Source organism: Marmota flaviventris, chromosome 8, assembly GCF_047511675.1.
Source record: "Marmota flaviventris isolate mMarFla1 chromosome 8, mMarFla1.hap1, whole genome shotgun sequence".
In the NCBI taxonomy this organism is placed as follows: Eukaryota; Metazoa; Chordata; class Mammalia; order Rodentia; family Sciuridae; genus Marmota; species Marmota flaviventris.
This window is the reverse complement of record NC_092505.1, coordinates 29,738,747-29,759,893: the sequence shown is the minus strand read 5'-3', so window position 1 is coordinate 29,759,893 and position 21,147 is coordinate 29,738,747. Positions and strand designations below refer to the sequence as shown.

Sequence of the window (21,147 nt, the reverse complement as noted above, 5' to 3'; positions counted from 1 at the left end):
GCTGTTGTTGTTCCTGTTGATAATTAATATTCACTGATGAGTCTGGCTCTGTTGTTTCTTTCCCAGGTCGCCGACATTTTCATGCATCTCAGTGCCCGAGGCCCACAAGTCCTGTGTCTACAGACAGCAACATGAGTGCTGCGGTCATGCAGAAAGCCAGACCAGCCAAGAAACAAAAACACCAGCCAGGACATCTGCGCAGAGAAGCCTACACAGATGGTAAGTCCACTGAAAAGCACCTATGAATCCCGCCTGTTTACCCTGCCTCTCTGGGATCAGTGAATGGGTTCACTAACATTAGAAATTACATTAAAAATTCATTGATAGTAAGTGTCACATTATGTACAGGAGTGATCTACTTCCATAGCTTGTCAAGTTTCCTCTAGCCCTTATTGTTTTCTAATAAGTTGATTATTTAAGAAGAAGTGTATACCTTTAATATTTTGAAGTTTTCATTTTTCAAACAACTGGATGTGACTATAGTTGAAATAATGGCAGAGGATTGACTTTTGTCAGATTCCTCCAAAGTATCTCTATTTTTTTTTTCATTTTACTTTTTTTACAACATAACATTCAAACAGAAGACAATACATTTGTGTGAATATTAATTCTACCCACAGTGGTATCACACCCAGTTATTTTGTGCACCAAAAGGCAAATCAAATCATCTTCTTCATGCCTTCACATACGATATCGACTCTCACTGAAGAGGGGCTGCTTGTATTCTCAAGGGAGCATGGGAGGAGAATGCAAACACTGTGATGTTGTCTAGAGAAAGACTTTAATGAAAGTGCCTCAGGTGGCCCAGCATTTATTAAACCGCCACCTTCTCATTTTATAACACAACGCCACGGGCTTCGCTGGAAATGCATGTAAGATAAATTCTCTCCGACTCACCCACCTTGTCAAGTTTTCTAAATTTGCTAAAGGGGTGGGGGACAAAGGGTGTCACAGGCACAGTTTCCCCACCTCCTGGTCCTCTGCAACCACAATCTGATTAGGACTTTCATTACAAGTCAGCAATTTTTCAAAAAGGGCATCATTTGCCATTATCATATGAAAACCTAATATTATAGATCCTTATCCAAGGTTACGAGGAGGGTTTTCTGAGGTACTTCTCCCTGTGATTCCTGCCACTTGACAGAAAAATTTAATACAAAGCTCACAGCACGATGAGCACAAGTAATTTTGCAATGAGTGGCTGTCCGGGCTATTATCTGTACTTTATTCTGAGTACTTTCTCTCACTAGCATCTATCTGATATTAGACTACATTAAATACTGGCGTGACACAGCGCACCTGGGCCTCCTGGCTTCTGCCCAGGACTCTTTTGTCAGTGAAACTGAGCTGTCAGAATATTATCTGATTTCGAAGGGTTATTACAGTGGCTTTGTGCGTATTTGCCTCTGTGAGGGGACAAACACTAGGTGTAAATTCCCAAACTCTACCAGCCATTTTACATTTATGGGATCCCTGTAATGCCATTTTACAAGTTTTATGGCTGTTTTATCAATTTTTATTATCTAGAAGAGAGTGCTCCTAACTGGAAAACTGGCCAACATGGAGCCTGGATGTAAACACATCTAAATTGAATGCATAAGGGAAAATCTGCCTAAAGCAGATCTTTCCACCTCTTATTTATGTGTGTTTCTTTGGGAAACATGGCATTGAATAATGCCCCCTGAAAATGTTTTAAGTAATGCAAACATGCCAAGTTGAAAAATACAGCATTGTAGTTATGAATTACACTGTGCTTGAAAATTGTTATCTGTATTTGTTGTCCTCATTCCACAGTACTTATTTCAGTGTGTTTAATAATTAAATGTAAATTCTAACTAATCCCTGAATAATAACTTAAATTGAATGATGAAGCACACAGGTTATTTTTTTTTTAAATTTAATTTCAGGAATACCAAAGAACTATATTGAAACATGTGTAAAGCCAAAAAGTTAATCTGAAACATTATTTGGATTTCTAATTGCTTATTTCACAAAAGTGATTATGCAAAATTATCATAGTACATACTTTAATATAGAAGCTAATAATTATTTTCTTTAGGTAACAAAATTAGATCAAATGGAGAAATAACTAAAACTGTTTTTAAATTATATATTTAACTTCCCTTCAACATTTTGCTAAGTTATGCTTATTATACTAATATTTCTTGAATTTAATTCAGCATGTTTACTGGTGGGTAGGAGAAAAAGTAATAAAGCTATATTTTATACATATCCTAGCATGCACATCAATTAATTAAAACCACAAAAATGCAGATATTTCTTAATGCATCAAATAAAAGAAATTCATGTATCCCCATACTCCATAATGCTAGAGATTGAACCCAGGGCTTCAGATGAGTGGGGCAAGGAGTCTACCACTGAGCTACCTACCCTGCTGAAATGTACATAGTCTTGATGGCTATGGATATGACAGAGAGAAAAGTCATTTTCTCACAAATTCTTTTATCAACTTACTACATTATATTTTTTAAACACAAACCATTCCACAATGAAGCTCAAAGCAGACAAAATTTGTATAATAATTTAAAAGGAGAAGTCGGGAGGAGATAGAATTTAAAAAGCTAACAAATGTTAAAATGTGAATTCCACATATCAGTAAGATATGGAAGGTTTGTTGGCTTTTCTTTTTTCTGAATGTAATGCATAGACTGATGGATGAGCTTGATTGTAGTTTATAGATTTTTGTCCACTGTCTAGAACATGATGTATTAGTTTTGCATTTGTAGCTCTTTTACTTTGTAAATTTAGTTCAAATTCTGTATTCCCTTGGTAGAATTTTTGTAAACTCTATGAAGAAGAATAAAGAGTAACTTTGAACTGAGAGAGTGATCTGGAATGAGTCTTCTCAGTCCCCATATTAGTTGCTAAGGCTGCCATAACAATCTACCAAAGATTGGGTGACTTAAACAACAGACATTTCTTTCCTGAGCTCTAGAGGTTAGAAAATCACTAAGAAGGTGACAGCAGGGTTGGTGTCTTGGGAAGCCTCTCTGGCTTCAAGATGATGGTCTTGTCTCTGTGTCTTACATAATCTTCCAACTGCGTGTATCTGTGTCCTTATCTCCACTTCTTAGAAGGCCATTGGTTAGATGAAAACTCACACCAGAGAATTCATTTTAATAACTTCTCTAGAGACTCCAAATACAGTCACATTCTGAGGTATGGGGAGTTAGGACTTTTTTTTTTTTTTTTTTTTTTTTTTTTTATTGTTGGCTGTTCAAAACATTACATAGTTCTTGATATATCATATTTCACAATTTGATTCAAGTGGGTTATGAGCTCAAGTTAGGACTTTTTGATATGAATTTTAGGGGGACATATTCTGGTCCCTAAGATTCTACCAGCCCCTCCAGAATGCTTGCATTGTGGGACTGCTGAATGCAAGGCATCGTGCTTCACACCACAGTCAGACTGACAGGCAGCATCTGATTATTTATTTATTTCATATTTGCCACGTTCAAGTTTAACCCAGATGGAGGATAGGATTAAAATATATGAATATTTATCAGCTGAAGTCTTATGGAGTTAAAGCCAAGCACAAGTGCATTTCTAGGACCTTCTAATAGATTCTTCCCACCCCCTCTTTTCAACCTTTCCAATACATTTACATACTTGATTTAAAAACCAAATCTATGTTATTTCTCTAGCTCTACTTTTCATAAATTATAAATTTGCCACACTCTTTGGAATGATGTTATTTTGACTTGATTTATCATTAATTACAAGGTCTTGGGACTTTAAGCAGTTAAGTAAATAGGCTGCCGAATCTCTATAGTGAGTTAATGCTGTGCTGGCAGAATTGTCTGCATACACATGTTCTTATATATTTCTGTACATGCTATATAATTTGTTATTTAGAGTCTTGTGTAAGAAGTGAGTTAATATTCTTATATAAAGAAAGAATACACACACATACACACACACACATGTAAATCAGGTCCATAATTCCAGTTCTTAAACCCAATTTGAACTACTTTATGACATGAATTACGTGAAAAAACTATTTCACATAGGTGTATTGTTTACACGTGATTATGCCTGGTTTGAGTTTATAATCATTTTATAATCCTAAATAATTTCTCGGGCAAACGTGTTTATATGAGAAATTAAACCTGCTAGTATTCCTCTATAATTGTCAATTAAACACAGTGACGATTATATACAGGAAGTTGGAATCTTTAAATCATCACTGAGTTCTACTTTTGACCTGTGTTACAGACAGCACCTAATGGAACATGTGGTAATAGGTTTTGTCTTAAGAGTTATATGTTCCCAAGACTTTGTATGATCTTGTGTTAGTGGTAATTGTTAGCTTTGATAGCTGATAAACACAGATACTTTTTGATTTGATGGTAGTGGCTTTTATTCATCTGCTTCCTGATAACCTGAGTTTATAACCTGGTTTATGTTTACAGTAAATAGAGAGTAGAGAAATGCATCTACAGTCTGGGTATGCTCTGAATGAGGATTTTTCCCTTCCTCTTGTTTTTAGTCCCAGGTTCAATGTGAACTTAGAAGCACTCTGCCTTGGGTCTCCTGCCTTTAGGCCCTTCGTTATGGTCTGGTTTTTAACTCTTTCTGTTAACTTGATCAACAAGTAGCAGATGAGGGAGGACTTACACATCTAGTACTTATTTTTAAGTAATATTTTTGAAAAATCCACTGAAATAATGGACAAAGGAAGTAATTCATGTACTAGTAACAATGGCAATCCAATTGCAAGACAGAATACTTAGAATTTTAACATCAGAGGGAAATTAGTACTGTTGGCTCTACTTTGGCCACCCTATTAACTAATATGTTGAGCCTATTGATATGACACTTGAACATGTTAAGCCCCTGAAGGCCAACAACAAGAAACTGAAATTAAAACTTTGATCACTTTTTATAATGGGTTCTCAAGTACAGCAGCTGGTACTAAAAAAAATGTGAGTTCAAGCTGCTTCTTTCAAAGACCAGTGCCATGAATCCTAATGCCTTAAGCTTTAGCCTATAATGTCAAGAGAAAATTAGTTAAGAAAATCTTACAATTTTTTTAGGAAAAAAGAAAGCGTTCATTCATTGTTTTTAAATACAAGAATAGACTCCTAGATTAAAACTGATGCTTTCTAGGTCCTTCAATATACTATAGTAAAAATCTTCAAGTCACAATTTTAACATTTAAGTTTCTCATGTTGGTACATGTAAATGATAGTTGGTAGAACATTGTCAGTAATAATAAAATAACTGGAAATAGCCTACATATTCCTCTGAAGTCATTGGCTACATAAATTATATATTAATAGAACAAATTGTTATGAAAACTTCTCAAAAAAGTATATATTTATAAAAATGTATATGATAACATGTTTAAAAGAAAAAAGTAAAATCCAATTCATGTTATTAAACACAGAAGGCTATATACTTGTGTCTGGTACTTTCTATCAGACTTGCCATCTGTAGATTATCAGATAAACACTATACATAATCTCAAGTGTGACCATTTTTGGTGGTCCTTGTCTATGAATGCTGCTTCTTTGAGTTTATGACTTGGCCACCCTGTTTTTTGTTGTTGTTGTTGTTTCTTTTTTTTTTTTTTTTAAATAAATCACAGCAGAATGCATTACAATTCTTATTACACATATACAGCACATTTTTCATATCTCTGGTTATATACAAAGTATATTCACACCAGTTCGTGTCTTCATACATGTACTTTGGATAATGATGTCTATCACATTCCACCATCCTTGCTAATCCCCTGCCCCCTCCTTTTCCCTCCTATGAGTTCCTCTATTCCTCCTATGCTCCCTCTCCCTACCCCACTATGAGTCACCCTCCTCATATGAGAGAAAACATTTGGCATTTGTTTTGGGGGATTAGCTAACTTCACTTAGCATTATCTTCTCCAATGCCATCCATTTACCTGCAAATGCCATGATTTTATTCTCTTTTATTGCTGAGTAAAATTCCATTGTGTATATATGCCACATTTTTTTATCTATTTATCCATTGAAGGACATCTAGGTTGACTCCACAGTTTAGCTATTGTGGATTGTGCTGCTAGAAACATTGATGTGGCTGTATCCCTGTAGTATACTGTTTTTAAGTCTTTTGGGTACAGACCGAGGAGAGGGTTAGCTGGGTCAAATGGTGGTTCCATTCCCAGTTTTCCAAGGAATCTCCATACTGCTTCCCATATTGGTCGCACCAAAAAGCTTCTGGTGAAGCTTTTTGGGTCTTCCAGGTATAGAATCACATACACCCACCAGCAATGTATGAGTGTACCTTTTCCCCCACATCCTCGCCAACACTTATTTTTGTCTGTCTTCATAATAGCTGCCATTTTGACTAGAGTGAGATGATATCTTAGAGTAGTTTTGATTTGCATTTCTATAATTATGAGAGATGATGAACATTTTTTCATATATTTGTTGATTGATTGTGTATCCTCTTCTGAGAAGTGTTTGTTCAGGTCCTTAGCCCATTTGTTGACTGGATTATTTGTTTTTTTGGTGCTTAGCTTTTTGAGTTCTTTATATACCCTAGAGATTAGTGCTCTATCTGATGTGTGAGGGGTAAAAATTTGCTCCCAGGATGTAGGCTCTCTGTTCACCTCACAGATTGTTTCTTTTGTTGAGATGAAACTTTTTAGTTTGATTCCATCCTACTTATTGATTCTTGGTTTTAATTCTTGTGCTATAGGAGTCTTATTAAGGAAGTTGGGGGCCTAATCCCACATGATGAAGATTAGGGCCTACTTTTTCTTCTATTAGATGCAAAGTCTCTGGTTTAATTCCTAGGTCCTTGATCCACTTTGAGTTGAGTTTTGTGCATGGTGAGAGATAGGGGTTTAATTTCATTTTGTTGCATATGGATTTCCAGTTTTCCCAGCACCATTTGTTGAAGATGCTATCTTTTCTCCAATGCATGTTTTTGGTACCTTTGTCTAATATAAGATAATTGTAATTTTGTGGGTTAGTCTCTGTGTCCTCTATTCTGTACCATTGGTCTATCAATCTGTTTTGGTGCCAGTACCATGCTGGTTTTGTTACTATTGCTCTGTAGTATAGTTTAAGGTCCGATGCCCCCTGCTTCACTCTTCCTGCTAAGGATTGCTTTAGCTATTCTGGGTCTCTTATTTTTAAGATGAATTTCATGATTGCTTTTTCTATTTCTATGAGGAATGCCATTGTGATTTTGATCAAAATTGCATTAAATCTGTATAGTGCTTTTGGTAGTATGGTCATTTTGATAATATTAATTCTTCCTATCCAAGAGCAAGGTAGATCTTTCCATCTTCTAAGTTCTTCTTTGATTTCTTTCTTTAGGGTTCTGTAGTTTTCATTGTATAGATCTTTCACCTCTTTCATTAAGTTGTTTCCCAAGTATCTTATGTTTTTTTGAGGTTATTGTAAATGAGGTAGTTTTCCTCAATTCCTTTTCAGAGGCTTTATCACTGATATACAGAAATGCCTTAGATTTATGGGAGTTGATTTTATATCCTGCTACTTTGCTGAATTTATTTACTAGTTCTAAAAGTTTTCTGGTGGAGCTTTTTGGGTCTTCCAGGTATAGAATCACATCATCAGCAAATAGTGCTAATTTAAGTCTTCTTTTCCTATACATATCCCTTTAATTTCTTTTGTCTGTCTAATTGCTCTGGCCAGTGTTTCAAAAACTATGTTAAATAGAAGTGGTGAAAGAGGGCATCCCTGCCTTGTTCCAGTTTTTAGAGAGAATGAATTTTTCTCCATTTAGAATGATGTTGGCCTGAGGCTTAGCATAGATAGCCTTTACAATTTTGAGATATGTTCCTGTTATCCCTAGATTTTCTAGTGTTTTGAACATGTAAAGGTGCTGTGTTTTGGGGAATGTTCTATAGAAAATAGTTCAGATTGATTACTCTGAAAATTCAGCATTGGAGATTTGAAATGCAGATGGGGAGCCACTAAATGTTGTAATTTTAAATTTAAATCGATAAAAAATGTTTAAAATTTTTTACTATGTAAATGTATACTTTTTGTTTAAAATCTTATAGTACTAAATATTTAAGAAATGTTTTATGAATACTTTTTAGGCTATTTATTGTAGACATCTCTAAAGACATGACTGAAAACATAACTATGTTGTTAATTCCCAAATCTCTGTTTCTCTGGTTTTGACACTCTTGAAATTCAGATTTTATATGCCTTTACTTATCCTACATCTCTATCTGGCTACCTCTAAAGCTCCTCCCATTCACTTTTCTAAAACTGAGCTCACACTCTTTCTTTATAACATCATTCTTCTTTCCTTATTCCTACATTCCATACCTTTGGTAATGTTTTTCTTATCTACTTAACCATCTATGGCTAAAATCCTAAAAGTCATCTTACGTTCCCTTCACCCACACCCCCATGCTATATTCCATTGATCATTAGGTGATATTGCTTTTCCTTCCTCAGTGTCTCAAGATGCCCTTCATTTGAACAACCACCAACATTGTTCCATTTTCTGTCATTACTTATATGAGCAATCGTAATAACCTCATGGCCTCCCAAAGTGAAATTTTTTCTAATTTTAATCCATCCTTCATACCATAGCTCAAACAATCTAACTTGCAAAATCTGTTCATATTCCTCTACTAATTTATCAAATATTATTAAGACATATCTATCTTTTCTCCCTGGAATGTTTGTATGATTCATTTTAAAAGGGTGTACTGGCTGGTGTTGGTGGCACACGCCTGTAATCTCAGTGTGTCTGGAGGCCGGGGCAGGAGGATCATGAATTCAAAGCCAGCCTCAACAAAAGCAATGTGCTCAGCAACTCAGTGAGACCCTTTCTCTAAATAAAATACAAAATAGGGCTGGGGTTGTGGCTCAGTGGTTGAGTGCCCCTGAGTTCAATCCCCAGTAACAAAAATAAAAAATAAATAAAAGAGTGTACTGTTTAAATAAAACAAATATTTTCTAGTTATCAAATGTTATGCCTACTTTCATTCTTGTATATGTCTACAATGTAAGAAATTAAATTAATTTATTATTTATATTATTTAAATATAGTTATAAGTATATATATATATATATATATATATATATATACACAACATATATATGAAGAAATTAATCTGTATTTATATTAGTACTTATGTGGCTTAAAACTCGCAGATCTATACAGAAGGGAGAGAGTCCATCAATGGATGTGAGATTATAAACGTGATTAAATGAAGAAGCATAAAGAACACTAAACCAGAAATTTAGAATACAAAGGCATTAGTCCTGATTCTGTCATATCCTGCTTTTGAGATTGGAATTAGCTTTAAAACTATCTAGAGCTTTCTTGTCTACAAAATGAGAAGGGATTTAGGCTGGATTGGACAATGACCAGTAAGTCTCAACTGAAGTGCCAAGTTCACTCAATCTGGTGTGGTTATCTGAGGGTGTGAGAGCATGTATCTGGGATCAACAATATTATGCTGAAATCAATCAGGAAGTCTTGCCCTAAATGGAGTAGGGGAAACTCCAGTGCCTGTGCTCAGTACTGTTTGTCCCAGAAGATAATCTCTACATCCCAATACTGTCATTCAGTAGTCCCTTGCTAGACAATGAGAGAACATTGAATTTGGCAGTTGTCTTATTCATTGGCTGTCTTCAGTTGGTTCCTTTAAGATACAATATTTCATGGTTGAATGTGACTCCAGTAATATTTGATTATTTTCTAAGTGGCAAACTTCTTAAAATATTTTAAATATTTCTTTTTAGATCTTCCACCTCCCCCGGTGCCACCACCTGCTATAAAATCACCTACTGTCCAATCCAAGGCACAGCTGGAGGTACGACCTGTAATGGTGCCAAAACTCCCTTCTGCAGAAACCAGAACAGACAGATCGTCAGATCGAAAAGGAGGCAGTTACAAGGGGAGAGAAGTATTGGACGGAAGGCAGGTTGCTGACCTGCGAACAAACCCGGGTGATCCCAGAGAAGCACAGGAACAGCAAAATGATGGGAAAGGACGAGGAAACAAGGCAGCAAAGCGAGACCTTCCACCAGCAAAGACTCATCTCATCCAAGGTACTGATTTACTCATGCATAGAAAACACAGATGAGCAGGTGTTTGCAAGGCACACAGGCTACCTAGGGCTATATGAAGAGAGGTAAGATCAAGAAGTTCGCTCCTTATCATGGAGCCAGGCATGTACCCTGGCTTCTGTAAATCACACAATTATCACCTCTGTGTCCTTGGCTCTGAAATTCATTCTACCCACAACTTTTCTCCTGATCTTTAAAACCAATCATCTTCATTCTTATTGATTTTCTTTATATCTGTGTTCTTGTCAGCATCCTAATTCAAGCTGGAAATTATTTTCTCCATGAAATCTAAAGCTAAAGAATGATTTCAACAGGTTCCACAGGTGAAACAGGATATCAGATAGAGAAAATAGGCCGAACAAAACCATGAAATTGTGAAAATGAATGTTTGATGAACAGTGGTTTCCAGTTTGGTTGAAGAATAGGATGCTTAAGGCCAGGGGATAAATGGAAAATGGTAAAAATAGAAAAGGTAATTAGATTGGAAAGGCCAGAGATACTCTTCAAAAGAGTTTGGGATTTATGATGTAGGATATAGTGAGCCAATAAAGAATTTTGAGTGAGAAATAGCAATCAGATTTGACTTTAGCAAAATAACTACCTGGGCTGTATGGCACAGAAAGAGACTGGAACCAGGTGGAATAGTGCAGTGATAATCCAGGCATAAAATGTGAAACCACTGAATTAAAATGGATTGAATGAAAAGGAGAAAACAGCCTACATCTGCATTTCAGAGATGGGCCCAATAGGACTTGATGACTCATCAGATGTCAGAATGTAAATTGAAGTAATCCAGTTAAAGACAATTATCCAAATGTTGATTAGGTGGCCCTGTCTGACTTGTAATATAATTGAGCACAATTATATTAACCAATATAGAAAAAAGAAGAAAAAATAATTTTCATGGGGAAAATAAATTTAGTCTTAAATGAAGATGCTGACAAGAGCAGATAGATATAAACAAAATCAATAAGAAAGTAGAAGATTGTTTTTAAAGATCAGGAGGAAGGTTGTGGGTAGAGTAGATTTTGGAACCAAGGACACAGAGGTGATAATTGTGATTTACAAAAGCTGAATATCAGCGGTGATATGCTGGTAAATGGTTAGCCATCAGTTCTCAGGGAGAAAAAAACCTCAAGACTAATTTGTAGCATTCTGTTAACTTTGTTTTTAATCTACTTAGAGGAGATTGGTGAATGTGGAAATAGGAAGAGACGAGTACAATAGTTTCTAGTGAGATGTCCCAAAGTGTCACCACCAGCCACAGAAGATTATAATTAGAGAACAGGCAGAGAATCCATGCTCTGTAAAGGAAACTGAGATTGTCCTGTCTACAGATAATAATCAAAATTATCCAGGGTTTTGAACATAGTGTGCTCATGTTGGGGTGTGGCTCAGGGGTAGGGAGCTTGCTAACACGTATGAGAGGCTTTGAGTTGACCCTCAGCATTGCCCACCCCCCAAAAAAATAACCTGGAAATAATGGAGGAGGAAAGGATTTTTGTAATACATCACCCATGAGTACTAGTAGTATTAAAACAAACAAAACTCTTCAGTGCAGTATGCAAAATAGAAGCCAGAATTCAGAGGATTGAAAAGTGAATGGAAATTTGGAAAGGGAGGTGTTGGCAAAACCTCTTCCCAGAAAGTTGGGTTGAAGAGGAGGAAGGGCTGCAGTAGGGTTGGCAGGAAAGTCAAATTGGTGGAAATGTTTGAGGACGAGAGATTTGAACATGTACTTTATAAATAAGGAGAAGAAACCATTTAAGAGGAAGAGATTCTAGAATAAAATTCGCTTGATGGAGGAGTCAGGAAAGAGAGAGGGTAGTAGACAGGAAAGCTAAGGGTACTTCCCTATAGAGATTATGTCGTGGTAAGCTCTGACATCAGTCTGTTGCTCTGTCCACTGTGGGCATCTGGGTAGTCGTGAACTTCCCTTCAACATGGAGGGAAGTTTGGCTTTTTTCAGGGACTGAAGTCTGGACTCCTACTGCAGGTGTGCACTCAGTAGTGAGGTGGAGAGTTCTGCTTTGCTCTTCAGTCACCTCCACTCTGGGACCACAAACCCCTGGAGAGGACACCACAACCCAAAGTTTCAGTAATGTGCTTGCTTATTTTTAAATCAATTAAGTTGGAGTGGATCTGGACCTAGCTTTTGGCTCATGGTGACAGTGCTCCAAGTACTGATTCATCAATAAAAAGTCACGATGTAAGTTATGAATTTTATATCTTGCCAGAAAGTGTAGACCAATTTCCTGCTCAGAGCAATCTCTCTCTCCAAAGTAGGTGGGATTCCTCAGGAGGAAACTTTACAAGCCTGGTAAGAATCTTGGTGTCACAAAATTGGGACAAAGAAAGAAATTTAAACATTGATCTTCAGAAATTTAATGAGTGAACTAATACTGGAACCATTAACCTTTTTTTTTAGATATATATGTATATTTTTTAGTTGTAGTTGGACACAAAACCTTTATTTTATTTATTTATTTTTATTTATTTTTATGTGGTGCTGAGGATAGAACCCAGCACCTCACACGCGTTAGGCGAGCCTTCTACCGCTGAGCTCTACCCCAGCTCTGGAACCATTAATCTTGAAACAAGAAATTCTTTCTGTTTCATGAGAAGTATTGAGTATACTGCTTTTCAGAATTTTTTTTTTGAACCATGGCCCTCTGTATGTGTCATTAGATTATCATTTCTATGCTTGCTGTAATTTTCACCTTCATAATTCAACTTACATTATTTATAATGAAAGAGGCACGCTGATTTACATGTGTAATGTATGGTACTTTTTAATTAAGAAGAGTGGTCTTTGAGTCTTGAACATCTGATCTTTTTGCTGGCATTTACCTCTGTTAGTTCAATTTATTTCTGCATCTATCAAATGCCCACTGTGCTATTAATTATTGTACTAAGTCCTAAGATTTGTGTAAGCATGAACCTTGACCCTAAGGAACTGAAGTCAGAAAGAGAGAGACAGATAATCTATAAATTCACGGATATTTTTTATTTAATTTTTAAATTTCTGCAGCCTCCCTAGGGCCATCATTGCTGGCCATTGAGCCTCTAGGCAGCCCTAAAGTCTCAGCCAAATGAATATTTTTATTTTATATTCAGTATACTTTTCATGGTATTATGCTACTTGAAAGTCTGAAACAGGGACAATTAGCTCACTGTTGTGGGAGACGGAAGGTTAGTAAAGAACTATTCAACTGACATGTAAACTGAGTGTTTGAGCATGGGTAGGATTTAGCCAGGCAAGGAAAGTGGATTGTTCACGTGGAAAAGTCAGTGTTTAAAGCTGTATGGTCCATTGGGGAGATTGTAGGAAATTCAATCAATAAAAGTGCAAAGATGAAGCTCTTGAGGTGAAGAAGGCTTAAATCATAGGCGCCCATAGATCATATAAAGAGGAAGGATGTTGAGAGAAGCTGTAACAGCTGTAGAGGCAGAGATGTGTTAGAAGATGTGTACAACTCCCAGACAAGAGATGCAGAGAATTTAAACCAGGATATCGGAGAATTGATGAGTTACTGGGAAAATTCAAGAAACTCTTAGAGTCAAATCAACCTTAGTTGTTGTATGTTTAAATATATGGAGGAAGTACATTTAAGACATACAGGAAGGTTTTTGAAAGTGCAGAATGAATCTCAGATAATACAAATTTTCTACCTTGAATATCCTAATGATTAGTGATACCAGTAGTTGTACTAGAGAATAGAAAGGGGGATGAAATCTCAGGCAGATGGGCAGGATGAGATCATTGTCTGTATGCTGAGTCTGAGGAGGTGTTCAGTTAGGCTGGCTGTAGGGCCCAAAGATTCAGGACATAATTTGGGAGTCGAAAATATAAATGAATGTTACCTAATGATGAAAATAGCAGTTAAAGGTGCTCACTCATTCGGGCATTTGAAACTATTTATTAATGACCTATTATATGTCAAACGGGGAATATATCAATATGTGAAGCTGACAAAAATACCTGTCCTCATGGCAATTATATTCTGGAAAATGTTCAGTCTATAAAAGTGAGGGAAATCACCCAGGATGAATGGAAGAGATAGCATACTATGAATAAGAGGCACTGGGCTGACAGAAGAGAACTATGGGGTGCTGGCATGCAAGAGGCACTTCTTAAAATCAAAAACATTCTCCGGAAGATTGGTCAGGAAGGAAGGAGTACTGAACTAAGAGAATAGAAACATTTAAATGATAAGGGCAGTGAGAAGTCCAGAGATAAAGGAATGAAACTTGGTTAGCATTATCCATTTTTTGAGTTTTACAGTAGTAATGTGGGCATGAATAGATTTCAGGGGAGACGGAGTGAATGGGAGTTGTAACTACCAATACTGAGTCAAAATTGCTTTTCAAGAAGCTCAGCTGAGCAGTGAAGAAAGAAGGTATTGATTCCTATAGAAAAGAGAGTAAATCAAAGTTTTAGCAGAATATATTTTTTAATGTATTATACATACAGATATATCAGGTAAAACTGAAATCAATAGAAAGAAAAGGTTTCTGAAACAGGGACAGAGGGCGAAGGCCACAGGTGACCAAGTCTCCGAAGAGAGGTTGCCTGAGTGTTCATCCTCATGGACTGGGACACCCCCATGAGTCCCATCTGTGGATGAAGTAGAATGATAGATGGCTCAGACTTGGAGGAGGACAACGTTTTTGTGCGAGGTTGGAGGAGTGATCATTTAGAAGTGGTGCTGTGAGCCAGCGGCAAGTCTTCCAACCTGACCCTTCCTCTAGGAAGAGTACCAGTGGGCATGTCAGAAGAAGTGGGGTTTCTTCAGACAGTGTGGATGGCAGAGGAAGCATTTTGGGGTGGGGAGAAATATGTAGAAGAGATTGGTTTTGATGTCTTTCATGCTCAGAGGGTAGAGTGGACAGGATACAAAGAAATGTGAGCAATTGGATGGTGCATCTTCAATAAAAGTGGCAGTAAATTGAAAATAGTCTGGAGATAGAAATTCGGGTACTAGCTGGACATTGACTAGCGTGCCTTGTGTTTTAAAGTCAGCAACAATGACAGGCTTCTGAAGTCCAGAGTTCCATATTACTGAAGTGGGGTTGACTACCTCTGTGGCTGGGGAGTAAACCCAGGCTTGGCTCTGATTTAGTAGTTCTAGAAGACTGGGTTTCATTTCTGCTGCTACCTTTTAAGAACACTCTGTAGCTTACATGTATATTTCACTATCTTATCTGTTTTTATATCAACACCAGGAGCTTCTCTAAGTAGATTCTATTATCACTTTTTTGGAAAAAAAATGGAAACTAAAGCCTAAATAATGATCAGAGATCACATGGTGAATGACATAGAATTGGAAACCAAGTCGACTCCAGGTTTGGTTTACTTCCTTAAGTGTTATCAGTCCCAAGAGAATTCTGATGTGGATATAAGCTTAGGAGTGGAGTCAATCCAAATCTCCAGCCACTACTAGGAAAACAAGGCTTGCTACTTTTATTTTCAAAAGCCAGTGTGCATTATTCATTATGCTTTTATAGTGCCCTTATTTATTCTTTGCAATAACTGATGCTTCCCCATTCAGAATTATCGAGACAGGAGGGATGCTTTATACAATGAAAGTGCACAGTGGTGTTCACATGCATTTATTATATTCTGTTACACAGAGGATATTCTACCTTACTGTAGACCTACTTTTCCAACATCGAATAATCCCAGAGATCCCAGTTCCTCAAGCTCAATGTCATCAAGAGGATCAGGAAGCAGACAAAGAGAACAAGCAAATGTAGGTCGAAGAAATATTGCAGAAATGCAAGTACTTGGAGGATATGAAAGAGGAGAAGATAATAATGAAGAATTAGAGGTATCTCTATTTTGTTCCCAATTTTTTTCCTCATTAGACTGTAGTTAATATGTCAACCTCAAAATTAGGAATATCCATCAGTGTGCAGAAACATTACTATTTTTGTTACACACTTCTCTATACCCTAATGTTTGTGATGTCAGAAACCGACATTCTGAGCATATAAGGATTTTCTTGAAATGTATTTTATAATTTTAAATGTCAGTAGTAGTTTCTTTGAAAATATTTTCAAATAAGAAATATACATGGCAAAGATAATGCTGGGAAATAAGAATTATAGATCTAGATATACTGTAATTCCTAGTGTTATATGAAAACTCAGTGAGGTGGTGGAGTTTTATAATGTGAGAGTGTATAGCCCATGTTACCTGTCAGTCTAGCAATCACCAGGATCAATTTAGCTGATTTGGACACACAACTTTATATATATATATATATTATGTATATATTTTAGTTGTAGATGGGAAACAATATCCTCATTTATTTATTTCTTTATTTTTATGTGGTGCTGAGGATCGAACCCAGCGCCTTACCCATTTGAGGCAAGTGCTTTACCACTGAGCCACAGCCCCAGCCCTGGACAATATCTTCCACCTTCACTCTTTTAAATATTCAAATATTTCCTCCCTTATTGGAATCTATAAATTATGATGCATGATAGAATTGCAAGTCATGTCATATTATAAAATCCCCTCCCTTTTAAAAATTATTGTTTTCTACATTTAATAAAAAATCAGCACAGAATAAATTTTTTTTATTACAAATATATTTAGCCTCAAATAGATGGTGAGGATTAAACTATAACTTCATAATAAATGAAGAAAATATTAGAACCAATCATGTCTAATTGAATGCTGTCTAAAGCCAAATGTATTTTGATTTTGAAGTTTGGAAAAAGTCTTTCCTGCTGCAAATGCTTCGGAGAGATTTTTTTGTCAAATTTGCCTTTTTTATGTAGGAAAACCCTGTTGGAGGATAAAAAATCATTATAGTTAATTCTAATATTTAAAGTCAACAAAGGAGAGTTCTAGGATTGAGTTGGGATGGAGAGGGATGGAGAACTCAGCATATTCCTTCTCCTTCAGAGCCCTGTGTTCTGCCCCCACAACACTGAGGCACAGTGCAAAACAGTTGGGTGCTTGTTAGAGAACTGTTGGATTTGCTATCAGGACAACTAAAGTTGATAGATGAATTAGTTGTCATGAGCACTTTTCAACTTAAGCCAGTGAATGGAGTGAAAAAAAACAAAAAACAAAAAACATTAGACTGTAAGAATAAATGCCTAAAAAACAAGACGAGTCAATACTCTTGTGATTTATCTTCAAGTTTAACAATACTGCCTCTTTTACAGGAAACTGAAAGCTGAAGACAACCAGAGAGGCTTGTGCGATCTAATGTGAAAATTATCAGTCAAGATGCCTCATGTCTGATGACACATGACGCCAGATAAAATGTTCAGTGCAATCAGAATGTACAAATTGTCGTTTTTATTCCTCGTATTGGGGTACCATTTAAAAAAAAAAGTTATTGGGTTTTTATTGTTGCTCTTTGATCCCTAACCCTAGGAAGAACCTTTCTCTTCCCCTCGCTGTTGGAACCATTTCTCTTGACTTCCAACAAGAAAAGTGTATCAACTTCTTGCTTCAGTCATCAGCCTCAAGAAAGAACCAAACAGTTCTTTTGCATTTTGCCCCTGAGATATGGCATTGCACTGCTTATATACCAAGCTAACTTATAGCAAAATATTGATTGAAGATACAAACTTGATTTATCAACCTCATGCCAAGGGCTCTCAAAGTATAATCTTTCTATAACCGACTGCTAATGCAAATCAAAGCATATTTCATTTTAACATGATTTTAAAATCAGTCTTTCATACCACCCTTTGTGGGGAGAAACTAAAAATATAGCAAATGCAGAACAACAAACAATTCGAACGGGGTAAAAACATTGTAAATATATACTCTTTGCAACCCCTGGTGGTACTTTATTTTGTCTTCATTTCAACCATGGAAGTATATTCTTATTGGAAATGTACTTTTTGATAAGGAGGGCTAAGCCAGTTGCATCTCTGGTTGTCTAGTCATTGTCATAAGGACGCCTAGCAAAAAAAATCTTGTTCTATTTTTCAATCAAGAAGCAATTATAAATGCACATTACAAACAAATGGATGCCTTTAATGACCAATCGAGTAAAGACATCCTATCTTAACTGGCCTAAATTTCTTCTGGTAGTGTCAGTTCAGCTTTCAGAAGTGCCACTTAAGGAAGTTTATTTGATTTTTGTTTTTGTAATGCACTGTTTTTAATCTTTTTTTTTTTTTTTTTGGTTTTAAAAGCACAATCACTAAACTTTATTTGTAAACCATTGTAACTATTAACCTTTTTTGTCTTATTAAAAAAAAAATGTTGAGAAGCGTTTTTAACCTGTTTTGTTAATGCTCTATGTTTGTATTTGGAATATTTGAATGATAAGAGATGGTGGAGTCACGTGCATACTTTATCGTGGGCCATGAACTAGAGGGTTCTTACTTTCCTAGATTTAAAGAAAAAAATGGTTTAAGTTTGTTGTGGCCAATGTAGAATCCTACAAGCTTTCCTTATAAGCTCAAATAGGGCATTACTGCTTTGAATTGCCAAACGATGCCCTCTGACTGTAGATTTTTATGATCTTTTTTTGTCATTATATGAATTTCATTGACTTTATAATTGGTGCTATTTGAAGAAAAAAAAATGTACATTTATTCATACACAGGTATCAGGCCTGACCCCACTGGAAAAACAAAGCCAAACAAAACTGAACCACAAACAATGGCTGGTGTTCACCAAAAATGAAAAGTGCTCACTTAGATTATTTGAGAAAGTTTCATAGAAAGCGTGTGCAGTACTAAGGGAACAACCCATGTGATTAATGTTTTCATTATGTTCATGTAAGAAGCCTCTTATTTTTAGCCATAATTTTGCATACTGAAAATCCAATAATCAGAAAAGTAATTTTGTCACATTATTTATTAAAAATGTTCTCAAATACATCATTCTTTCTTGTGTTGATTTTTTTTCCATTGTGTGCTGATCAAATTTACTTCATTTAATCACAAAGTCGTTTTGTCTGAACATTTCACCACTATATTATCAAAAGAGTAAAAATTCTCAATTAGTTTTATGGGCATCCAGGTTTTACTTATAAGGAAAAATTCCCATTTAATTCCTCTGACATGAAAAATGTGAGATGAATCTGAGCTTGAAGTTAGTTATTTGGTAAAAGAGTAACTCTTAAGGGTTTGCTGTATTTGTTTATGTATGTGCATCTGAATTTCAGTAACCCTATTTCAAAAATAATCAGAATTCAACTATGATAAACCTGATTTGTAAAGTTTGAACTGCCTACATTCTGTCGACCAAAAGAATCCAAATTGCTCATTAGTAACTGTCTTCCTTCTTGTTACAAATTCATGTGACATTTTTAGAAAACATATACCAGGTTGCACATTATGATACGGTAAAGTCAGCATTTTTAAGCATTCAACTTTGGATGGATGAGATGGGTATCATGTCTTGGAAATGATAAGAGCAAAAGAAACTGTTGAAGGTTCTTTTGCTATGACATATATATTGTTCTCCTACCTAAATTTTGTGTGTATCAGAATTTGAAAATCAGTAAAAAATTGAAAAAGCAGTGTAATTTGAAATTTAAATATGTGAAAATGACGTAATCACCAGCATCCATTTATAGATGAATAGGTCCACAGGTCAAGTCAGTTTCCAAGCTTTTTGAAGGAAAACAATGAAGAGGCATATTTAATGGCCTAAATTTTTCTTTTCCTTGATGGGTAGACTAGTTAAGACTTTCTTTTTTAATAGTATGCAATACACATGCAAATTATGTGTATCAAGGCCCTGAATTTGAGTCCCAGTTTTGTCTTGACTATGTTTCCTTGGACATGTTACTTAACCTCTAAGTCTCAGGTACCTCACCTGTAAATTCAGTAATACCTACCTCATGGAGCTATTGTCATGATTTAGTGAGTTAATGTATATGGTATGGACTTTGTAAACTCCACAAACAATACAAGATCTTATATTTATGGACTGAAATTCATTACACATGCAACCCCATTTTCATACATAGTTTGTTCTTAAATATTTGCATGAAAGTAAAAGAATAAGTGTGGTATAAGGATGAGGGTGGTCAGTTTCCGGTAAGTAAAATTCACTGTGAAATACCTAATTGTGGAATAAATTCTTGGTGTTATTGTTTGTCTGTTTGCTTCTGAATTCAAGGGCCATACAAGGGGCGGTGATAATGATGTTTTCGGCACTCTTTGCACAATTCAGGGCTGCAAACATGTCACTTAAGCTCTCCATATATAGATTTGGTATATCGGGCTGCTGTTCTGCCTAGAGGCAGAAAATGTAATCCTAATTCCAGAAGATTTAGGTCATATCTGGCTTGCTTTCATTTCAGATATAGTCTAATTTCCATCTTTGCAAGGTGGCATCTCAATCCAGCATCATCTTAGCGGCTCACCTCTCAACCATTACTTCTGGCAAAATGCCAGGGGCCATTCCGACTTGGCTGTGGCTCTCAACAGACTCCATGTGTAGAAAGCATGGGGAGGTGGGAGGCAGGGGGCTTGAGGTATTGCTGTTGCCAAAATTTCTGGTGATCTCCATTTGTTGAACCCTTGATGTGTAGCCTCTGATGTCCAGCCTTGATTTCCTTATCCATTGGCCCTCCCTAGACACTTCTGAGTCGTTTGAGATAGGTTGAGTGTAGCAAGCTGGGAGGAAAGTTTCTTACATTCTTCCATGCCATGTCGGGGATCCAGAGACCCAGGATTTAGAGATCTGGGGCTCTAGAGACTTGGGACTTCCTCAGAGCCTTTCAAGGTACTGCTATGCCTCCTCAACTGCATGCCACATTTGGGTAGTGTGTGGATTGGAGAAGAGGATGAGAGCTACCACTGCAGTTTGGAAAACACTAAAGTAAAATCATTTGCATTTTGAAGATAAATCTCTTTACATTAAAAATAGTTTGGAAGCCATTATCCTAACAAATCATTGTTGTATGTCTGAAACTGGAATGCATCCTACAGCTGCAGTATCTTAAACAATCACTTCAGCCAGGTGACGTTCATGATGTAGTTTTCACTGCTTGCCATTAAAAAAAATTATGTCTCATACAAACAGATAGTGAACATGTGTCAAACTTTTATTTGTCTCATTAACAAGGAAAACTGCAAG

The 21,147-nt window shown here is 36.2% G+C and overlaps 1 protein-coding gene across 4 annotated transcripts in view; it reads left to right on the top strand.

Annotated features, from left to right (window-relative positions):
- Robo1 (roundabout guidance receptor 1) overlaps window positions 1-18,852 on the top strand; it is a 408,161-nt gene extending 389,309 nt beyond the window's left edge. For all 4 annotated transcript variants that reach the window (XM_071615134.1, XM_071615132.1, XM_071615133.1 and 1 more), the window contains 4 exons: window positions 67-219; window positions 9,747-10,055; window positions 15,708-15,904; window positions 17,256-18,852. In XM_071615134.1, the coding sequence (XP_071471235.1) occupies window positions 67-219; window positions 9,747-10,055; window positions 15,708-15,904; window positions 17,256-17,270 (674 nt within the window). In that variant the 3' untranslated portion in view covers window positions 17,271-18,852. The remainder of the gene's footprint in view (window positions 1-66; window positions 220-9,746; window positions 10,056-15,707; window positions 15,905-17,255) is intronic.
- Window positions 18,853-21,147: the final 2,295 nt, after the last annotated feature.